The following is a 24,377-nucleotide window of genomic DNA, read 5'->3' on the forward strand; positions in this document are numbered from 1 at the left end:
GAAGACGCGTCTTTGAGACCGTGAAAGTCAAATGGGACAAAAAATAAGGAATAGAGGGAGTACATCTTATAAGGAAAAAAAAAAAAGGTATATTACATTGCTCATTTCTAGTTTCTGACTTTCTGCTTCAATGATCCCGCTGCATTGTATTAGAAAGATATTAAAAAATAAAAAATTGAAAGGCTAAACCTTGTACCAAAACATGTAGCAAACATTAAAGATTTATTTTAAGAGTTTATAACAAATGATTGGAATTTCTTTACCTTCAACTTCTACATGCTAGTTGCACTGTCTATTAAGTGATGAATTGACATCACAATGAGACACCCTATTGATGACATTCATGGATTGCAAAAAAATAAAAAATAAAAAGGGGGGAGGGGGGAATTTTCTCATGGATGTCGTTTTAAGTAGGGAACGTACGTCTAATACATGCCAGTATGCCACTGCTCTATGGATCATCATCATAGAGCGTGTCTTGGGAAAGCGAGGTTGAGATCACCACAATTGGTTCTCCATTGTATTGAAATTCAGAAAGCGCCGATATGTGATCAGCCAGGCAAATTTTGTGGTTTCCTGTAAGATCAATACGTTGAAGATTCCCTGATTCAAAACAATTTAAGTTCATTTTAGAACCAGATATAAAACCTGAGATGAATATGATCAATTAAATCAGCATAGAAGAACATTCAGCATTGGTGATTGCTGTCACTATCTGAAAGTAGCTACACTAATTGGGCATCTATACATTTCTAATAGCTTACAAAGTACAGGTTGTACACTTCTCTGAAGTCTGAAGCAAGGGTTCCTTCTATTAACAATAACTAATATTTCGATTTTAACAACCCAACCCCGATAGATAGTTCACGACTTCCCAGGTTAAAAAGCACAAACAGAACATAGGCAATGAAGGTTTGATCTAATTCTGAATCTCAATACTCTGGGCAAACACTTTTGGCCACAACCTGACCCATATCAACTCTAGCCTAGAGCAGCTACTCCAAAATAGTCACTTGACAAGAATGTTGAATATATATATATATAAGCTAACATGGAAGGTCAAAGCATGAGAGCTATACGAAAGTATATGTCGGAATCATGAGTTAGTAAAATTAATATAATCATTAGAATCACTACAAGATACTAGGCATTTGTTGACTGAAATCAAGATATATGGCTTTTCAAAAGTAAGGTCTGTTTTGCAACATCTTAGAGCCATCCTGACCCTGTTGATTTTTCTCTTTTAAGATTGATTTGAAAGGACAAAGTTGAAGTTTAGAACTTCACTCAGAACTGAAGTCCTACACAGAATTCAACAGATAAAATTATGGCAAAGGGCAACGCGAGGCAATCTATGCTAATGTTTGTGTTTCCAGAGAGGGCCGGGGCTCATGCTGAGCACTATTTTCAGCATCACATTCCTTTTGGACCTAGGAGGAGCGTTAACTTTGTGTCCCCAGGCTATGTTCAAGAGTTTTGGGAGGCTTATTGACAACTAAAATTAGAATTTGGGTGGAATAGAAAAACAACTTTTTTCACAAATCACAATCTCATCCCAGCAGGGTGCTTAGAACAAAGGTTTAAATTGCTTATTCCAGGAAGCACTTATTCCCTGCTAATCTGGACTCTGGAATGATTTTTTTTTTTTTTTTTTTTTTTTTTTTTTTCAATATAGATTTGCTCTATTGTAAGAGGCCAGCTGGTCCTTCCAGTTCTATTAATGACATAGGCAACCAAAACAGCAGCTGGAGGAATAATTTTATCTAGAGAAAAACAGAGGATTGCAAAATAATGTTGATATTTATCAAGCAATATAGAGTCAATTAACAAATTTGGAACGGTTAAGCAGTAAGATGCAGTTACCAACTGATAAAAGGGTGACTTCTGGTATATTTTCAAATGAATCATTTGCCCATAAATCAAGAAGTAGGAAGAAGATTACTTGGCAGTGGTTACCATTTGAATTCTGCTATAATTTTCTATTATCAGTGTAGCATACCTTTAGCAATTGTGAGGGCTGAACATATAATTTTCAAGGATTCCGAGGGCATTAAATTGTATCCTGCATGCACATCAACAAGTTCTGAAGCTCTAGAGATAAGATCTTCAAGAAATTCCGCAGCTTGGATCCCCCCATGATTCTCACTGTGAAAACATAGCAATTCAACATTCAAATTGATTACAAATTATTGGAAAGCTGTAAGGGGTCTAAGAAGCACCTTATGTTAATGCTGATTAGCCTCACCACATCTGGCATATTAATCCTCAGTTCTAAAAATCCGGATGAACCTAGGCCAATGTCCCTTATATCAAGCGACCTTATAGATGTGTGCATAAAATCTCCGAGTAATGGTGCTATTTGACTTTCAAAAATATGACAAGAAATCATCATTTACAAATAAAACAACAAACATTTACCAAAATAAATAGAGATTTCAAAGAAAAAAAAGACTAACCTTCCAAGATCATTATCTGCCAGAGAAAGAGAAGTCAAAGGGTATTTTAACGCTAAAAGAACTTCCAGAAGTTCAGTTGCTCCATTACAGGAGAGCTTACAGTTCTTCAAATTAAGATTGGCAAGGGGAAAGTGTTCAAAAGTCTTGACAAAGTAAGGGATTAAACACCTGCGGTGTCGAGAAAAGTTTCATAAAACTATAGCTCACTGTTGAAATGGGCAGGAAGTTGTCAATAAAAAAAGGCCAAGACAACAAACTCACTTGATCCCATCATCCTCAAAAGGATTGTCATCTAAATCTAGAGTATCCAAAACTGGCATATGAATGAGTGCAGATGCAAGGTCTTCAAGGTCATTCTTCCGCAAATTGTTTCCCCTATAGTAAGAGATAGATCTTAATCAAACAACTTCCACATATACGGATGGAGAGAAGGGGGGAAGTTATTGAAGAGCAAAAAATAGACAAAGTTTTACGACATCAATATTCTAACAACCAAAATAATGTTGTACAAAGCTAAAGCTACAATAGAGAGAAGAACCTAAGAAAATTGAAAACAAGATACACTATCAGTCACTCAGTTATTGCAAACACGAAATTCGTAGAAGTGAAGACTGCAGGTGGACACTTTTATTAGCCCATAGTGCAGCTTCATTAGGGAAGTTTCACATAGGTCCCCAACAGATTATTCTCTTCCATCCCCAGCAGCATTCAACGCAGAGAGGCAGTTAAGTGTAAACAAATTTGCATAGTGAAGTCCTATATGAAATCTTGATTATAATAAGGCTGTATAAAGATAGATATGGCACAATATCCTCCACTTAATCAAGGGTTCAGGGATACAAACAAACTCTTTTCTTGGTACACTACTTTTGCACGAGGAAATCAGCAAAATCATAGCTCAGAAAATATTTAAGCCAGTAAAATCATGTCATAAACTAGATTTCTTTATCAAACTTTTTGTTTAGCACTTAATACACCAGTCCAGTTAAAAAGGTTTCTCATAGAGCTTCCATTCAATGGGAATTCTGCCAAACAGATTCTTAGCCAAATGGGTGAATAATATACTCCTTTAAAAGTTACAACATATGAATACTTTTAAAACATCCAGTGGCAAATACGTAAAAATTGTTCAAACACTTCCAAAGGTGCAAAAAACCTGCCCGACTGTCATTGATTTGAGAATATGTAATTCACAAATGTTTGAATCATCCTTTTCCTTTCATTGACAGAATAAAGTATGACTTTAACTAGATATTGGGATATTAAAAGTTTTCACGTAATTACAGGAGGTAGCTGACGGAACTGTAAGAAACTCAAATTCAGAACAACCAACCAGATTTGAATCAGATCAAGGTTGTTTGGTGCAGAAATGATAAATTGGGAATTGAAGAAAATGAAGTTAGAAAAAAGCAGCACATTGAGCTAAATGAGATCAATTGAGAAGCACTGAATAGGGAGGAAGGTGGGTTATGTGAAAGAATTCATCTGAGATTGAGTAAAATGTTCACATGTTCGATTGTTCGTCTCATTCATTATCTAAGCATATTTTTATCAAATCTGGTAAGGGATAATCCCAAATATCAATAAAATCAAATTCCAACATTGATAACAGAGAGTGGAAAGTGTGGAATCAAAGTGAGTTTCTAAACCACACCCTTTGTTGGAAGTATGTCCTGGGCATTACTCTAAATGATAGTTCATCCTTCACAGGATCAGATACAAATGACGAATAATTAGTTTATATGATCAGATTAAAACGTATGAATTCAACTATTTTTTTCCACCATAGAACACGTGCGAGAGAAAGCGAGAAAACTCTCCTTGCACAGTTGCACATTGATCTAAGTTGTAAACTCTTGTCGGAGTTCGATGTTGTGTGCCAACCATTAGAGGAGATTCAATTGAGGTTCTAAATTTTGTAACCTGGTCGAATTGGCTACGGAAGGCACGCATCAAAGTATATCAATATCAAGATAGAATCATAACCAATATGTGTATCCTTTGATGCTTTTTGCAAACCTTGTTTTCACCAATTCCAACATCCTTGACAGCAATAAACATTCCAAAATCTATCAAAAATGAAAGGTGAAAAAGCCAAATGTATCTTATTGTGAGTTAATGAGTAAGTTGATGATAATTCTAAGTTATATTCACAGAACAACCATCTTCAAGGCTTTTCGCTAATTACCATGAATAGGTTGTTCTTCTATATTTTTACAAAAGAGCTCTTAGGGCTTGATCTAGTAGGGTAAGCTAGACGTTAGGCTGGTTGATTCGCTTTATATATATTTCTAAGAGTACTAATGTGCACGTGTAACATGGAATGCACGACAAAGAGCTTTGTGTTTGTATCAAAGTCGTTGTAGATGATGAAGATTTGTTAGTATTATGCTTGAAACACATTGCTTATGATATAAACGTTAAGTTAACTGTATGAAGATCATTTATGGAATAGTTAATTCCAACACTTCCCTGCTTGGGAATTGGAAAAATTATTAAGACTTCACTATATTTGGCTTATGGTCCTCATCTCTCTTGATCTCTCACCATTACATGGGTCCCTCTTGTGTTTAATCTCTCTCTAAACACTATTCATACCCCCCATATCAGCTAGAACAAAGCCTAAGAAGATAGTCTCAAAGCAGACTACTTTTCTTCATAGTCATCAGTTGCATCACTTCAGTCTGCAACTTACATTTAATTAATATGGTTGGTGATGGTGATACAGTCTATACCTTAGATTAAGCACACGTAAAGACTGCAAAGACTTGCTCGGTTTGCAACACAAGGCTTGATTGGAAGAGCTACAACGAAAATCTGAAAGCCAGCCTGAAATCTGCAGTAAAGTAAAAACTTGTATTGATAAAATGAACTTCACAACAAAGAGGACAAACACTTAATATGAGTTGTTCCAAATTTAAGATGATTCTGATTAAGAAAGCACACAAGGTTTTAAATAGGCGGATGATAAAGTTTCTTACATTGTTATCTGACAGCTCTAGGGTGGAGAGAGCAGATGAAGCATCAAGAAGTGCCATAAGAGTCAATTTAGCATAATTTCTCCCAATATGGTCATCACAAAGGCTTAATGACTCCAGTGATCTGCGGTGACAAGGAAATTCAACAAAAAGAAAATCTGATACAAGAGGAAAGAAGATTGAGAAGTAAAACATCATATTTTTTATTCCATGTGCTTGCTGAATCGAATTCCACTAAAAAAAATGTTCCCCAATATGGGTGTCTGTCAAGACAATGAAGAATACTCCAACTTGAAATAACAAGTTCTGAAACAATTACAAGGAATGTACCTTGATGATAGTAAGGATACGAGCTTTGGCGGAAAAAACGCTGGATTTTCTTCTAAAAACTTTGATGCTTTGACAGAAAAATGTTTCACTCCATGTGCTTGTGTACCTTCCATTTCCAATGTATTACAGATTGCCTCCAAAATCGCCAATGAAAACTTGCAGTTGACAAATTCCAGGGATGATATTGTTTCTCTGTTCTGTTTCAGTATCATGCATAATCCATCACACTGCAACAACATATTACATACTCTTAGAAAACACCAGATGTACATACAAATACCTCTTTCAGTCAGATAGTGGCACTTTAGCACACATATCTTCTTTGCTGTTTCTGCTATGTGAAAAGGATCTATATTCCATAATCAACCTTGTACCATTTTACTGCATAATATTCAGTGGTATAAAGAAAGGGTAAAATATTTGTCTAGATGGCGCACACAGCCATCAAAATTCAAGATTAGGATTAGGTTTTATTTTGAGTTCCCTGATAAAACATACTGAATCAGAATTTGCTAATTTCAAAAGGATGAACTACTAACAAGAACACATTGACAATACTAAATAATGGTTCATAAATAGATGCCCAGGGTGATTCATCAAATAATAACAGATTAATAGCACATGAAACTTTTTGTTTAGAACTACTTAACCTACAAATATGGACTCAACCAATCGTTGAATAGGTTGAAACTAAAGGCATACTCGAGACATATGAGCATTCACTCTTTTGCAAGCACTGAAATAAGAGCCAGGGTACTCGAAAGAGCCTACAGTTACAAATTGCTTGAAGGAAACTTACCCAATTTTTTTTCATGTTTTAGGAAAAGGGTCCGTACTCTCCATAATATGGGATAAACACAGTCTAGATATATGTCTGCTTTAGCTTGCTTCTCTCACTCTGTTCTTTTTACCCACTCAGAAACAGAAAAGTGCGGGGGGTCAACCTAAAATAATAAACAGCAACAACAAAGCCTTAGTCCCAAAATTATTAGGGGTCGGCTAACAGAGAAGTGCAGGGGTCAACCTAAAATAGTAAAATACCCTCAAAACTGGAATGCACTTCTTTCTCATACCGTAGTTTGTACTTGCAAAGTTGGAATTTCCATGGCTCAAATGGGAAACCTACGCCAGCAAATTATCTTTTTACTACAAGGGAACATCGAAGGTGGGGTCAAAATTTGGGATCACCTTTTAATTTTCACAAAAATTAGGGAAAAAGAAATTAATCATAAAAAACTGTAGACCTTACAATTTTAGAGGAGAATCAATCTAGGAGATATTACTATACTTAAAAGATACTTTATATTAATACTAGGAAAGAATATGGTAAGAAGGAAAAGAGTCAAAACTAGAAGAAATATCTACAATTATATAGAAACGATCGAGGAGTTATTAGATAGTTAAGTATTTTTAATAGTGTATTCACAAACTTTGGTGTCTTTGGGATTTCAAAACTTCAAAAGACAGTCCAAATCAGGATCAAAGGCATTCCATCTCATCACTTTTAGTTAGTTCAATATGTAAATTAATGCTCATTATCTTTATATCTATCTATTACTACTTGGAATCATTGGCATAGATCTGCTTTACCTACACCAATTAAATAGTTCTTTAATGCCCCGGCCCAACCGCCTTAACCCATAAAGAGGCTAGATAAGTTACTTTGTCCTGTGCAACTTCAGAACATAAGGAAACTCCAGAAAAGACACGGGAAATTTTGCTCCAACCAAAAAAACCACAAAATTGGCATAAGAGCATTCTGTCACCTCTATTGTGCCAACACCTTCTTCTCTTTGTCTAACAAACCCCGAAAAATTAAATTGTTTGCCAATCCACCACCATCAAATGGTAAACCAAGATTCTAGATCCTAGGCAAACAATCTCTTCCAAAAGTAACTTGCCTTTTTACAATAAAGGAAAACATGTGAGCAAGACACACTAGCGCTTCGGCACAACAAAGAATATCAGGTGAAAGATCTATAGCCTCAACTTACACCATTGAAGCATGTCAGTATAATTCTATCAAATGCCAATCTCTAAACAAAAGCTCTCACCTTTAAAGGAAATTTTCCAATCAAATTTACTATCAAGTCAAACAACAGAGTAAAGATCTACTTAAAAAGCTTCCCTAAGAGTTCCCCATCCATATCCTTGAATCGTATACTGCAGTCAATTGAAGGTTGAGATCCTCAAGCAAAGAAGGAAGCTCCTTTATCTCCCTCTCATGTGAAAACCTCCAGAACCAGAGCATTCTTGTGATAAAACCAGACACTGGGGCATTATGTAGATAAGGACATTGGCGGTATAATCAGGTTATCAAACATAAAAAGGTTGCCCTTATATTTGAACATCTATTCAAAAACAAATGCGAGAGGCCGAGAACCAGCCCCAATTTTGAACCTAAGTAGAGGGAAGAATAAAGTGAACACCCCCGAAATAAATTTTATAGACAACCATGTGTAACTCTGGCAACAAATCCCTCAGTGCATCCCAACCATTTTGGTACTAGCCAAAATTTGCTTTTATGACTCAGTGCCAAAAGAACACTGAATCATGAGGGAAGCACCACAACCATTAATTTTACAAGCAGTCTTTTCAGCCACCACCTTCCCAGAAGACACGACACACCAATTCCAAACCCACAGGGTGATCTTTTCTAACATCACTAGACCCAGACCACAGAAATTCCTCATCTCTTCTCAATCCTACTATACACTTACAAGTATTTTGAATAAAGAAAGATAATAAAGAGTGATACTATAATTCAGTTAATTTTCTAGTACTTTCAAATTTTAAAGCAAACATAGTATAAGCAGTCGTAAATGCTTTTACAATTTCACGCACGCATGGTACATATAAAATTAGTCTGAGTAATTGCAACAATGTTTCACGTGCCAACATGAAGCTACTAGAAGGTGGGAGCTGGATATAGCCCAGACTTACGAAGAATCATAAATTTTTTAGATATAGGGACTCACGTGCATGTCGGAGGAAATTCTCCTTAGCAACAAACCTTGCAACTTGCTGTTTGCTAATAATTGCTGCAACAGAGCATAATGATCAACGAACAATATAAAATGCTATTTAAAAACCAAGAAACCAAAGCACACCCAAAGAGAGAGAGAGAGAGAGAGAGAGAGAGAGAGAGAGAGAGAGAGAGAGAGAGGACGAAATCAATCCCAAAACAAAATTAAAGAGAAAGGGAAGAAATCAAGAGCCTGTATACTTGTGTTAATTTCAAAAGATTAGTATACTTTAACGTCTTGTTTGTGCTAGAGTACATTTGATAACAAATTTTAGCATTGAAAGTATTAAAGCAGCATAAGTTTAGGATTATAACTCACTAAGAGAGAGTTAGTCAGACCTTCAACAAAACGTTATAGAGTAATGCAGATAGATAATCACGATTGTTTCCATGTAGCATAGAATATACAACATATGGACTTAGTGGCCAAGGATTTATGTTTAGGGTGATGACCTTACAAGTTGATATGATATAGGTTTTTGACTGTATCTTGTTTGGGTTATTTTTTATTCAAGCCCCCTGCCACGCCTCAAAATTTTCATACAAGTCCAAATTTGTTCTCTATTTTCCTAATGTGATATAATCTACGCGACCAGTGACTGTTAATGGATTTGGAAATTACAAGGTGTTCTATTACTTCTATAACACTGTTGCAGACAATCTTCCGTCATTAATATGTGTGGTTCAAACTAGCTTCTTCTTCACCCATCAGTGTGCTTGACCCTTTATATGTCATTTTCTGGGTAAGAATATAAGTTGGATGATCAAGATATAGAACAAAGAAAAAAAACGGAAAAAGTAAAAAGATTTATCTGCAAAAATCAGACACATCATACCAAAATTTGGCCCAAACAAAATAGATTTCAAAGGGATGACATCAAAGGGGATTGTTGAGAAGAAAATAAGAGCAGTTGACAACTAGCAACACTGACAGGTTAACAATTAATCTGTACAACATAGTGTGACAATCATGCTGTTAAACTTATATACAAAAATAAAAAAAATAAACTAAAAAAGTTAAATAAGCCCTTGGAAGGCCTAGATCATACAACGACCAGGAAAACAACTTGATCCCAAAGAGATGGACAAGACTAGAAGTAGTAGCTTGATCATTGATTGTTATATAACTCCTTTACAACACACACAGGCACACAACAGCCATGAAAGCAGCCTGCCAGTTCTCCTGGCCCGTCCAAGGCCCAAACCAGCATAACTTACCTGGAAATGATCAAATTTAGAAACTTGGTAAACCAACTATTCTCCTTATATTGCAATGTCCCGGAATTAATATAGATACCGACTATTTAATAAGGCTCACAATCATTGCAATAGTGCAAGGTGCAAGTGCAAAATTTCTCAATTTCACAGATATTTAATTTTACTTGTGACTAGTTTTAAAGAGAGAAATTTTGCCCTACAACTGGTTCTACATACTGCAGATCATTATATGCCAAAAACAGTTTAGATTCAATGGGAACTGTCTGATCCATTTTCTGCCAAGAAGGTATCACCAATTTTCCAGAATCCACACGATCTTATTCCTCAAGTCTACAAACCAAAGCTAATTTTTGATGCTTTCTCAATTTTCCACCAAAATGCCATCAAATATTCACAACCTACACCATTTTTACCCCAGGGCTACAAACTAAAGCTGAATCTAATGAACTCTATTATCTTTTCTATCTTCAACCAAAATAATCCGCAATTCTAAAGCCGCAAAGCCTATCAGCCCCACCAAAAGGGATCAGAGCCAAATAGCGTATGCTATATAGACAAATCGAATGAGGGTGAGTCTAGCCTTTGGAAAATAAAAACTCTTTTTTCTTGTATAACCTTTATTCAACTACAGGACATTGAACTCCTAAGCCACCACATGGATAATACTCGAAAAATTAAGTGGTGATAGACTACATCTTAAAACCACCCAAGAACAAAACCTCAAGATGGACAAAATACCTCCCCTCCCGTTATTTAAAAAGGACTTGGCCAGATTGATGCTAACTCCCAGACCTAGAATACGCTCGACAGACTGAAAAGAAATACATTCTTGAACCTATGTACACAATATAGAAAGTTAAAAGGATGGACACTGGTTAAAATACAATTTACTCTACTCAACTTTACAGATATTTAATTTACTTTTGACTAGTTTTAAAGAAAGAAATTTTGCCTAAAACTGGTTCTACAAACTGCGGATCAGTATATGCCGAAAAACAGTTTAACTCCAATGGGAACTGCCCAATCCATTTTCTACCAAGAAGATATCACCAATTTTCCAGAATCCACACAATCCTATTCCTCAAGTCGACAAACCAAAGCTGATTTTTAATGCTTTCTCCATTTTCCACCAAAATGCCATCAAATATCCACAACCTACACCATAATTACCCCAGGGCTACAAACTAAAGCTGAATCTAATGAACTCTATTATCTTTGTTATCTTCAAACAAAATAATCAAGAATTCCAAAGTGGCAAAGCCTATCAGCCACACCAAAAGGGACCAGTGCCAAATAGAATACACTAAAAAGACAAATAGAATAGAGTGAATCTCGCCTTTGGAAAATATTAACTCTTTTTTCCAGTATAACCTTTATTTAACTACAGGAGTACAGGACATTGAAGTATTGAACTCCCAAGCCACCACAAAGATAAATACTCGAATAATTAAGTGGTGATAGGCTACATGGCCTACATCTTAAACCCAGCCTAGAACAAAACCTCAAGATGGACAAAATACCCCCCCCCCCTCCCCTTATTTTATTAAATAAGGACTTGGCCAGATTGATGCTAACTCCCAGACCTCATATGCTCAACAGACTGAAAACAAATACATTCTTGAACCTATGTACATAATATAGAAGTTACCTCCCCCCCCCTCCCCCTCCTAACAAAAATTAAAAAAAAAAAAAAAAAAAAAAATCCCTCTCCATCCAACAAACTATTTCTCAGATTTCATATCAGTCAATAACAAGAAGCAAGGAGAAGAAAGAAGATAACATTGAATACACCTCCAACATTTGAGTTTTCCACTCCAGCACTAATCGCTTGATGCAAAAAGCTCTAACTATCTCTAGCACAAGTCTTTTACGGATCAATCCAGCACTACCACCCTTATTACCTATGTTGATTGTCCACTACGGAGTACATTTGAACCCCCCTGACTTTTGGAACCCAAATCAGAGTTAACATAGAGAGAAACATCAATTTGACTGACCATATATAGCTGATTAACACAGAGACAATGATAATTGATGGCAATCGCGAAGGGGGAAGGAGGAAAAGTGACTATCTGTGGTTTTCTGCAGCTGATAAAGGCCGGGATTCTGGGATGACGAGAAGGGGGAAGGCAAAAGGATGGAAGACTGGTTAAAATACAATTTACTGAAAATAGCTAATTGATAATGAGATTTAACAAATAAATTAAATGGTACACAAGAGCGGGACAGAGTTATTTGAACTCCCTCTAAAAATGAGTCAGTGTTAAACATTTTACATTTCATGCCATGCAACATAAAACAGTAGAACATAAGAATCAAATCCTAGGTTAATGGAATGCTCAAACTAGACCAAAAAACAGTAAATGGTAAGCTTGCTTGCCACATTTTACTCTGAGTACTCACTCTACTCAGACACCAGCAGAAATTACAAAATTTATCCAGCTTGCAAAAGAATGCTAATTTTCCTTTTTTTTGTTTATAATTTAACTATGTCATCAATATGAGAGCACAGATTTTACTTGGAAGTAATATTAAATTTTTTTTTTGTAAGGAATACATTCAATCATCAGTTAAAGCTTTACTGTATTATCTCTGCTGAAACCCCAAAAATCAGAGAGTAGAACAAATATTACTTCAAACTAGAAGTCAAGATCTACTAAGTGTGAATCATCAAGATCCAAAAGTAACTTTTCAACAAACCCATCCAAAAGAGATTGGTAACCATCTTTAATATAAGGAAACAGACTTTTTTTTTACAGAAAAAAGGTAACACTATGTATGAAAACTTTCTCGAATCTTGACAGTGTAAAGCAACCTGCAAGTTTATATATTTATTGCTTTTCAGAACAAGAGATAGACAGCCACTTACACAAGTTTCCTTATTGCAAAATATGTTCTGAAGTCTCAAAGATCTGCAAGAACAAGAATACCATTTAAGCACCTTCAACTGTCCCAAACATGATATCAGCCATGCAAACAGATCTTTTTAATAACATAGAAGAACAAAAACATGGTCACCAGTCCATATGCATGTAAAAGCTCAAAGAACACATGAAGTGATGAACAAGATGACCAAAACATCCATCCATAAAAGTATAAATCCACCAGGAAAACATGATATGGACAGCTAAAGTAGTCCACCTCACATAACATCCAAAGTCTTGGCAATGACCACGCAATTTGGAGTAATGATGCATTGATCCTTTAGTTGGTTCCTCATAACCCATTATTTTGATTAGTTCATCTGGAAAGTAATCATGACAATAAGTCAGCACATGAATATGCAAAAGAAAAATATTCAACCAGAGATCCAACAACCAAGTTACACAGCAAGATGAAAGATATCAGGTGAACACATGAGAGCTGAATACATACTGGAAATTGGGAGCTGCCAAGAAAATTGCCTTTGTCAGCAAGTTTCTGGACAAAATTATTTATATTGTCGTAAAGTTCTAAAAAAAAAAAAAGGAAAAAGTTCAGCAGTAAGTTAGCAACACGTACATAACATGAATACCTCAAGGCTCAAGCTCTCATATTTAAAAGCAAGGGTACAACTTTCAGATGGCGAACAGCATAAATCACATCATGATATAAATTTGTGCATTAACTGCAGTAGAGATTAGGCAGTATCTGGAGCAGAACTTTATGCTCCAATTCTCCATGGATATGGAGTTGCGGACTAATCAGCTTGCATTAGTAAATTTATACTGCTAGTTTTTTATAACATCAAATGTTGTATTAAACTAACAATTTTATGTAAATAATACTGGCCGCAAAATATTATTTTCAAGCTTGCTATTGCATTTGTACAGCCAAACACTCGAGAATTCAAAAGGAGGCCACCCAAATTGATAATAACTACCAAAATTCATTTAAGCCTTGTTTGAAAGAAATGCACATAAGCAGATCACACAAAGTAAATGGACCCACCAGAATTCTCTTCAATATAAAAATAATATCGTAGATGTACGACTACATATAGAGATTTTTAATTTTAATAAAAACCTCAAACTACTTCTAGTTTCTATGCACTACACAGCTGTAATGTGCAAGTAAGGAAATATCAAAGGTATCAGCAGTTCCACAATGTGAAAAGCCCGCTCTCCAGCATAAACTAATCGACTTTATAAAAGAAGTAACAGGACTAAGTGACAGCTTAACCACACCTAAGAAAATTTTGTTGATCATATACAACACAAGTTACCTCCTTTTAATTATAGGGCTTATTACAAATAAAAGGTACTCCTTAAAGGCTTTAACACAAGAAATTGCAGAAGCATATAGATGAACACAATAGCAAACAAAGTCAGAATGGGCAAGCTGGGTTGGACTGCTGGATCATAACATCCACTTTAACTAATTACCAGAGCTTCCACCAAAAGAAGATTAGCTCATACCCAATATTCAATAATTGTATGGCAGATGAATTGGCTAAATAAAATATTGGCAGTCCAAAATATTAATGTTTCAAAATAAGCTAATAAAGCCAATCTAGCACATCAAAACTTCACATCCGATAAAACCTTTGAAGAAAGCATCAAGCTACCTGGAATTTTAACATCCCCAACACATCCATCAAAAGACGGTAACATAGCTCTCTCTGCAGCTGCATCAAAGCAACTAACATTTGCGTGAGAAGCCCGAAAATAAGTAATGACCAAATTAAATTTAGATTAAAAAAAAAAGGGTAGCTTGTTTTGTCATTTCACATACTTCTGAAGATGCATTTCCCAATACATATGTTGCCAGTCAAATGGTGCTTCACATTCCAACATACTTTTTTGTGACGAAGGATTCTCTTGGGAATGCTTGACAAGTTCAGGCCAACGTGAGGAATATAATGCCTTCCATGCAATTTCGAACTTGCCATATCTGAGCAAGAGTACTGAATATTATAATCCACTTTTCCAGAAAGGACAAAGAATGCCATTGAATGAGAATCTAACCTCACACGCTTCCTTCCATTTCCAGAGCAATCATACTCAAGGTCAAACTCAGTCTGTCTCTCCAAAGGCCTGCCAGGATATTTAGATAAAACAAAATTAAATATCTAGAACTTGTGGAAATATTTCCAACACTCCATGCTCAAACAAAATTGCGACACCCAAACCATAGATGAAATAGGTATCCCCTTCCTAGAAAATGTTCATTTTCACAAGGGATGATATTGATGGAAGATGGATCACATAATCAACATCACTAGTCATAAATACATCAAAATTGATGTAACAAAGATGCTTAAATAGACAAGTAAGGCTAGTCATTAAAAAAAGCTAATCTTGTTTGCTCAATAAACGTGAAAAGCGATGCAGCTCATAATTCCACTCGAGTTTGGTTCAAGCACAAGTGCATAACTATGATTATATTCAGCAAGCTTGACGTCCACAATAGAAGGTTAGGCTTGATCGGTCCGCACTCCACAGTCCACACCCCTCTTACTATCCAATAAACTGTTATGAATTACCCGCTCTTTTTAACGCAAAGACTGAATTCATAAAGAGCCCTATCCCAATAGTCCTCACACTACTCTAACTTGTCAATACCAAACCAAATTCGAAGTCAGCCAAGCATTATCAACTCACTAAAACCGGCATATATACAATACAATGAACAACAATGCAAGATTATCTACACATAAGCAATACAATCCCCGCCCCGCCCCCCCTCCTCAGAACTTGATAAATCAAATAAAAATACAAGCAAAAATCATCAAATAAAGAAAATTGAAGCGGAAACAAACAACAATTTAACCTAATCAGAAGTGGGTTTCTTAAAATTTTTGTGAAGAAGTGAAAATTAAAGAGTACAAACATTTGTAATTGCAATTTTTGGAGGGCTATAGCAGGCAGGTTCTTCAATAAACCATCAAACAGCTCAGTGGGTAGCTCATATATTCCCTGAACTAACTCATCATCTTCCCCTGTAAAAAATATAAATTACAAAAATAAAAAATAAAAAATAAAAAAATCCAAGAAAAAAAAAAGTGAAAACTTTGATATACAAATTAATAATTGACCTAAATTAGGCAAAAAGTAAAATTAAGAATACTACGTTTTATTATACCATAAAGAATGTGATGTTGAAGGGCACCAAAGCAGAGGTTCACCAAAGATGGAGTTTTTGTCATTGTTTCGCAATAATTTAACACGATTATGCTGCAGTTAGTAGATTAAGTGATGAAAATTGAAAAATCAATAAAATTTGGGTAAATTAGTAGTAAGAGTTATATGGGAAAAATGAGGCAGTACCAGAATTAAGGATTGTAATTATCCGCTAATTATGAGACATTTTTATAAAGGCCTGAGTTGCCATAGCCCTAAGCTTCAGCTGCAGTTTTGTTGCAGTTGCACAACGCAGAAGAGAAATACTCGTACTCAGTAAAGAATAAGAATAATACGGAGTACAAGTAATTTTTTTTTTATTATTATTTTTTATTTTTTTTATTTAATTTAATTTTTTTTTTAATGCAACGTGTTGACTTTTTCACTGTTCCTACATGGATCTTGCTAACAAGCGTCCCGGAGCGTTAAATAAAGGATTAATATATTACTTAAAATAGTATGAAGTTCGGAATGGATGACAAAATCACGCGTCGATCGATGTAATTAATGTTAATTTTACTATAATATTTCTACATTTAGCTCTCTAATCTAACGCCCCGGGGCACTCGTTAACTTTTGCCCTACATTACACTTTGGCCTAGTTCACTTCACCTTATTTGTAAGGAACTAAAATTATTTTTACTGAACTGAAAATATTTTTATTGATTCTCTGTTACTCGTATATTTCTTCTTCATAGTTTCTGATTTTTACTGAACTAAAATTATTTTTACTGAAATTATTTTTGCTTAACTGAACTTATTTTTACTGAACTGAAATTATTTTTTACTGAATGTTAATTTTTTAAGCTGAATTGAACAGAGCCTTTAACTAACTTTGATGATTATAATTAAAGAACATATATTTCATACATTCCGCTTTGATTAAAAGCTTGTTAGTTCACCTTATTTTTTCCGATTTGATCTGATCTGATGTGATTGTCTGATTTGGCCAAACTTTGACCTTATACGATTTATTTTTTGAAGAAACCTTACGTGTACAATAATGTATAAAGAAAATATAAAAAGTTGAGTCTTGTTACATTCGTAATAATAATGTATGCCGAAGTCAAGGGGTGGACTTGGATTCCAGGATCTCAAAGTGTTTAATCAAGCTCTATTTGCAAAACAAATGTGGCGCCTCCATAGTGACCAAAATTCATTCCTGCATTCTATTCTTAAGGCACATTACTTTAAGAATAGTTCGGTTTTGGAAGCTTACCAGGGCTATAATCCAAACTTCTCTTGGCGGAGTTTGTTGGGAGCCAAGTCCCTATTGCTAGAAGGACTTCGTTGGGGGGTTTGGAACGGCAGTTCTATTAGAGTGTGGCTTGATCCGTGGCTGCAAGGGGCTGCCAATAATGCAGCTCCCTCTCATGGCTCGAATTTTGATCTTGACTTGCGTGTAGCTGATTTGATCTTTGTAGAAAGTGGGGAGTGGAATGCTGATTTAATTCAAAATTTATTTTCTCATGCAGACTGTAAATTAATCATGAAGCTCCCTCTTTCAATTTCTTCCCCAATAGACTATGTTCTGGTGGCACACTAAGGATGGCGAGTATAGAGTGAAATCTGGCTGTTGGTTGGGTATGCTTGGGCATTTAAATAGGACTTCTATGGACTCTCATGATAAGGAGTATAAGGCGTGGCATGTGGTTTGGCACCTTGATGGCCCTGCAAAACTTAGTCACTTTGCGTGGCAAGCGTGCAAGGGGAGTATGGCTGTTAAGGAAGAGTTGTTTCGTCGTCACATTGCTACTGATCAGACGTGCCCTTGCTGTAGCTTGGTGGGAGAGTCCGTGAATCATGTCCTCTTTGACTGTACAAAGGACAAGGAGGTATGGGCGAGTAGCAGTTTTCAATTACTGGTTGATAATGAAGGTTCTGCAGACCCCTTTCTAGAAAAATTAATGTGGTTCAATAGCAAATTGGATAAACATGATTTGCGTACTTAGCTTGCTCTGGTCTAATTGGTATTGCAGGAACAAATTTATTCATGAGCAAAAATCTCTGAATGCAGTTTACACAGCAGTGAGCTTTGCTAAATTGGTGACTGATTATTGCTCCTATGTTAATAAACGAGTCTTTCCGAAGCATGCCACCCCTGTTGCTCCTCTGATCAGTTCATGGACGAAGCCTCCTGCTAGGATTATCAAGATCAATATTGATGCGCATATTTCTAGTACTTATGCTGAGCCTGGGGCTGTGGCTCGGGATGAGAATGGGGGACTGTTGTGGGCTACTGCCTGGCGTGTGGAAGGGGAATGGGATGCGGAGAGTGCTGAAGTTGCAGCTGTTAGATTCGGGTTACAGCAAGCTCGCCAATGGGGTCACAGGAACGTATAGATTGAAGGGGATGTCATCAATGTGATACGGCAAATAAACTGCAAGAGTTCGGGTTTCTCTCCTATTTGGCTAATTTATGATGATGTTAGAGATATTTCTAAGTGGTTTGATTTCTGTTATTTTTCACATGTCAAGAGTGTAGGGAATGTGGTTGCTCATCTCGTTGCGGGATGGGACACCGCGGTAGTTCGGAATTAATTTGTATGAACTCCTTCCCCCCCAAAACTTAATTACTTTGACAGAGAACAATCTTTAATAAATGCCCTGCTAATCTTGTCTCAAAAAAAATAAAAAATAAAAAAATAAAGATTCGTCATAATATATTGTATATTTGAGTTACCCAATGAAATGTTTGATGGCTTAATTCATTTGAAGCTGCCTGCATTAGCCCTCCAACTTGTCATTTCACCTTAATTCATTTGAATAAGTTGTTGAAAAAATTCATCTTAATAACTTTTTCGAATTGAGTGGATTGAGTCCAATCCACTATTCCTATCAACTACTTACACTCCAATTAGCTTATTGTATTAGCCAATCAACTAAAATTGGTCAAATCCTATAAGTTGCCTCAATCAGCTCACCACCAAACACTCTCAAGATTTTATAAGAGTCTCATTGTTGGAGGGGGTACAAAGAGATGTAATTTGCTATTGGTTTTTTTTTTTTTTTTTTTTTTTGTAAGGAAAAAAAAAAAGAAATATAAATGAGTAGAGTAATTGATACCAATGAAAACTAATTGCATCCTCTTTGATTGATAATTACATACTTTTTTTTTTTTTTGAGATGTTGTTACTATATTTGCTATTTAATTTTTTTTTTAAGGAGTGTTTTGATCATTTATTTTCTTCAGAATTCTTGTTATTGGTTTAGTTTTTCTTCAGATAGAAGGGTTTTTTTTTCCTTCCTTTTCAAAAATGGTGATTAGGGAAATGAAATTTAACACACCAAGTTCACTCCTTCTCATTATGTGTATTAGTGTATTTACGTGTTTGTAGAAAAGTTATTTGTATCGAATTCCATTTCGTTCCTTAAAAATTATGTGTGAAGTATATGTTTAAAATTTTACCAATCCAAAAAAATTGTTACTCTAAGGGTTTGGAATTGATCGTGAGCAAAGATTAAGTGCTTCCATATTGCACATAGTTTAAGTCGATAGCTGATTCAATTTATTTTCACTTTTGACTTCAGTCATCCAAAAAAAAAAAACCTCCAATTTATTATTATTTGAACTTATATTATTGTGTGTCTTAATTATTATATACTAGTCTAGGCCTAGACCCATCTTTCCATTTTGGTCAAAAATCTAAGTTTAAATCAATGGTGGAGTGTTATAATCATCATTCCATTGGCATGCGAATAAAAAAAATGACTTTTTTAACTCGATACTTTTTCTTTTTAGTCCTTTTTCAGTTTATTAATAATACGGGATCTCAATTATCAAAAACTTGGTGCTTAGAAAGGTCAATTTTGTGATCAACCTCTACAGTTCCCACATCAACTACTAATTTCGTTTTCTACATACTTAATTAAAATGTCACTTACATTATAAATTATTCTTTTTGCTATTGGCTAACCATTGGCTTATGAACTATGACCATTGCATGAGTTCGATACATTAACGAAGCCATAAAAAAATAACCACCAAGCTAATAGACTCTTTTAAAGTAAAACAGAAAAAAGTGGTATATAATGCGGTCCAATAAAAACTCTTTTCTTACAGTTACAAAATAATATCACAATTGGTCAATTGTTTATATTTTTCTAGTATCTAGAAATGTAGGGTACTCCATAGTGAATTATAGGAACTTTAATATTACCTGCGTTTTTTTTGAGTGACACATTTTGACTTTAGCACTATTCACCCCCTTTGACCGTGTTTTGTGCTTTATATGTAACGAAAAATATAGTCATGTGGGATCTTGTTAGATTCGTCACGATATATATTTTCAAAATATCAACTTTTTATAATTTTTGTTTATCGATAATTAAAGATGTTAATGGTTGAAGTTGTGCATTGACAAACGTGACTAAAGAAACGTGTCAACTAAAAAGAAATAGAGGAAGTACCTATATAAAGATAATTTTTTAAAAAAATAAAAAGTAGAAATTGATATGTAAAGTTTATTTAGAATAGTAAATATATAAATAAATTTTCTTGAAAACATTTGAATTTATTGCAGCATTATGTATTTATTATTATTCGACTTAGATTAATCCATGAAAGAAGTACCTACAAGGCTACAACACATAAACAACATTTCGAGCCATTTGATAATTCATGATTACACTTGATAGAGGTCAAACATCCAAAAGTACATTCATCTAGGAATCGAGGCTAATACCTAATTAAGGAGTAATAATTAGCTAGGACAATAGAACCTCAACAAAATAATAAACTTAATTAGGTTAAAGTATTATCCATATATAGTAAAGACGGTGTGTTTAGTTCAAAATCTGATTGTCAAATAAGACTAGGTTCAATTAGACTACAACTAAATTAATAAATATGCAAATGATGATGCAGGTTCAAAGAATGGAGATGAATGACTTAAAAGAAATGAACAAAGGGGAAAAGGAGAAGAAGAGGCGAGATGATGACGCAGAAAACCCCAGATAAGGGTAAAAACTGCGGGTGGCTATAAGTCCACCAATCCACTAGGTTGAGAATTGAATAAAGTACAATACAGGTTTAGAATAAGTTTGTAATGTAACTAATGATTGTTAATTGTTATGGAATGTAAAGCTTAGAGATTGTATGATGCCTGTTTATAATGATTCTTGCTATATTTATAAAAGAAAAGCCTTTTGAAGCTCTGCAACGGCTCCCTTCCTGATTCCCGTGGAATTCGGGGTTAGTTGCTAGATTCTGTTCCGAGTTTCATGCCACATTCTCCATGCTTTATCCGCTGTGGTTTGACTTGTTCCTTGCTAACAGTTAATTGCAGCTTACTGGCTCTGATTCTCTTGGCACTCCTTTTGACTTATTCAAACTAGGATTCTCTTGGAATATTCCTTGAAAAGACCTTCATTTAACTTCCTTTGACTTCTTTAAACCAGGTCATTAACTTCGGAGCAATTTGTAAACCTGCAACCTAGCAACCTGCAGACACATGAACATGTTGCAATAATTTAGGCACAACAATTTGCCCCCAGCTTGTCTCTTAGATGTACCAGGTGCGTCTATTAGGCAAGCTGGGGGCATTGTTAAAATAAGATAAACTTTGAAATTAACCAAAAGATAAAAAGCCCCAAAGATGGCTCTTTATCTTGGATCCGTTAGAAAAGATAGGAACTTAAAAAAGATAACTTCCATCCGTTGGACCTCAATAAATGCACATTATATAAACATATAGGGTCTTCTTAAGTCAGAATTTTCAAATCAATTTCAAAGTAGAGAATCTAGGGTTTGCTCTTTCAAGTGAAAATTGGGGAAAACTAATCCACTTCTGCAAAATGCAATCTGAGCTGGGATTTTGCGGTGGTGAACTCAAGTCTTGCAAGTTCGATCGTTGTACCCTGGTATGCTACTGCTCTCTTTATGCTTTAATTTTGTTGTTTTCATTATGTTTCTTTGCAAATTTTAGTTCAATTATGGTTAAAATTAAGCATGTGGCTAAGAAAAAATGTCATAGACATTCGACACGGAACTTGAGAGAGAGCAAAACTGATCCGGAATTGGTCCTTGATCAAGAGTTCGTGCAAGCCAATGAGTCAAATGACACGTTCAAGGGTCCAAAAGAATCAAGTTTCTATTGTCCATGGGCTGTTCATTCAAGGGTCTAAACTTGACCATGTCCCACGCATGGGTTTCAACATATCCTCATCTTTGTACAAGTCATGCGTGACTTGGATGGATGAGTAAGCATGGAATTAATTTGCCTTGGATGCCTTAGATATTTTCATGAGCATTGGGGGAGGAATATTCCTTGTTCCTTTCTGATTTGAAGGCAACCAAGACAGTGGAAATAAAGAGGAGGTTATACATGTTAAGTAAGCATTCAAGTGGGTTTTTATTCACTTGTTTGGGCGCCATTCATGGAGTATAACCTCCTTAGTTTAATTTCTTTTTATTACTACTTATTTGTATGTTTTATTTTCAGCTTATAGTAGTAATTAGCTTAGCTTAAGTTGTTGTAATAAAAGTTGTAACAGTCAGCCGTTATAAGAGAGAAAGCTGGGCGCATCTACAGCGAGTTCCCTAAGAACTAATTAAGGAACTCGTTAAGGAACTGCTTTAAGGAACAACATCAATTATTAGTCTTCAATGTATGACGGTTTGCATGGAACTGTTACATTGAGGGACTGCTCATTGTGGTGACTGTTGAGTTCCCTTTTGCTAGCAACTTTTAAGTTCCTTTTATTAAAATTAGCTAAGTCAGTTAATCAATGTAACTACTTCCTTAGTCTATAAAAGGAAGTCTAGTCTAGCTTTTGTAATCAGATTATTATGAATGAAATATTTACCTTTAAAATATACCTTGTGTTATTTCTTATTTTAACTTGTGGATTCAAGTTACTTGAACTTGTGGATTCGAGTTTGTGAGCTTAACTCGGAGTATTCGGGGTTAGCTTGTTTTATGGTTAGTAGAGTGAGTTTTCAACTCTAACCATACCTATCCTTGATTAGTATCGCGAGTGTTCCTTGCTAATCAAACCTTCAGTTCCTTACCCTAAGGAACTGGTTCCTGTTCCTTACCTTTTTCCACACCAAACACTAGCTAAACACTAACCCTCCTAAACACCTAGCCTAAACACATAGCTCGTCACCCGAAACACATAACCTAACCTTAGATTCCGCATCAAAACTAAGATGGGGAAGGCTGATGAAGACAAACCTAGCAAGATAACAGAGGAAGAATTGAATGAATGTAGAAGGTTGCTAGGTTCCCAGATGGTGCTATGCTTTTCGCACCTGATCTGATGAAAGGCCACAATATTGTGACAAGGATCACATCGTCTTTTATGAATTTCCTTTCAAGAATGGTTTCAAATTTCCTTTTTCTCCATTAGCTAAACAGGTCTCGGAAACTTTTGATCTGAGTGCGGGTCAATTGATGCCTGCTGCTTGGAGGGTTATTGGTATAATAGATAAAATTACAGCCAATTGGGAGCAGAATGTGAATGTGGCTGATTTCATTCATTAGGTGTTTTGAGCTTAGGAAGAAGGAGTTAGATAGGGTTACGGTTTATAAGAGGTCTACTGTTGACCCACCTCCGATCATTGGGTATGAAATAGCTGATCAAGGATGGAAATCGAGGTATTTCTTTACATTAAAGGATTCGTTGGGGGAATCTAGAAGGTGGTTGAGGAGTGGTTGGCATACAGGTAGCTACTAAATCTTATGTGAGTTGGTCACATGGGCTAAGTATATTAATGTAACACCCTAGAATTTTCTTCCTTTAAAATACCTGTTTTGCCCTTTTTTAAAAATACGAAATAGGAAAAATCTAAGGCATTACCGCCACCGTGATAATAGCTAAGGAATTTATCAAAGTCACACATCGAAAGACTCTTTTCAAAACCTTTCAAAACAAAGCCAAAGTCCGACAGTCCAACCAAACAAAAGTAAAGTCAAGTCAAAGTCAAACGAAGCCAAACCTACAACTTGGAACCATTGTAGGCCCTTTTCAATACCAAAGGTATTTGAAACCAACGCGTTAGTATCATCAATCAATAACAATAAACCAATAAACAATAATCACATATTCGAAATAAAACTAGAACAAGATTCGCTCTTCGCTCAAACCCCAACATGAATATGCAGCACCACCTGAAAAGCTTCTCTTTAAATTGTTCGTACTACTCACCATAAGAAATGGGTCGTTGTAGGGCCAAGATAAAGACAAGGAAAAACATACATAAAATACAACAATCAACAATGTTGAGTACATAAGTGTAGAAGGAAACACACTAACATTGCAACAT

General features: G+C 35.4%; 1 protein-coding gene across 2 annotated transcripts; it reads right to left on the minus strand.

Moving 5' to 3' along the window:
- Positions 1 to 203: 203 nt before the first annotated feature.
- On the minus strand, positions 204 to 16,777 carry LOC110689656. Of its 2 annotated transcripts, XM_021866421.1 has the most exons (17): positions 16,256 to 16,777; positions 16,071 to 16,162; positions 15,819 to 15,927; positions 14,954 to 15,022; positions 14,721 to 14,879; positions 14,554 to 14,627; positions 13,149 to 13,251; positions 12,877 to 12,919; positions 8,743 to 8,805; positions 5,765 to 5,991; positions 5,438 to 5,558; positions 5,192 to 5,292; positions 2,718 to 2,831; positions 2,457 to 2,624; positions 2,220 to 2,363; positions 2,000 to 2,145; positions 204 to 603 (listed from the first exon to the last, which is right to left on the minus strand). In XM_021866421.1, exons 2-17 carry the CDS (start codon positions 16,132 to 16,134, stop codon positions 452 to 454), a joined length of 1,857 nt encoding a protein of 618 aa, XP_021722113.1. In that variant the 5' UTR covers positions 16,135 to 16,162; positions 16,256 to 16,777; the 3' UTR covers positions 204 to 451. The 2 variants fall into 2 exon arrangements, with proteins under 2 accessions (XP_021722113.1, XP_021722114.1); XM_021866422.1 differs by lacking the exons at positions 16,071 to 16,162; positions 16,256 to 16,777 and having other exon boundaries at positions 14,554 to 14,613; positions 15,819 to 15,867.
- Positions 16,778 to 24,377: the final 7,600 nt, after the last annotated feature.

This window comes from Chenopodium quinoa, unplaced genomic scaffold (genome assembly GCF_001683475.1).
Source record: "Chenopodium quinoa cultivar QQ74 unplaced genomic scaffold, ASM168347v1, whole genome shotgun sequence".
Taxonomy (NCBI): domain Eukaryota; kingdom Viridiplantae; phylum Streptophyta; class Magnoliopsida; order Caryophyllales; family Amaranthaceae; genus Chenopodium; species Chenopodium quinoa.

Coding starts and splice junctions, on each gene's coding strand:
- LOC110689656 (XM_021866421.1), bottom strand. CDS start 16,134: ATGACAAAAACTCCATCTTTGGTGAACCTCTGCTTTGGTGCCCTTCAA. Junction 5,559..5,764: donor GTATCCTTACTATCATCAAG/GTACATTCCTTG, acceptor TTGTCACCGCAG/ATCACTGGAGTCATTAAGCC. Junction 5,293..5,437: donor TAGAGCTGTCAGATAACAAT/GTAAGAAACTTT, acceptor ACTTTACTGCAG/ATTTCAGGCTGGCTTTCAGA.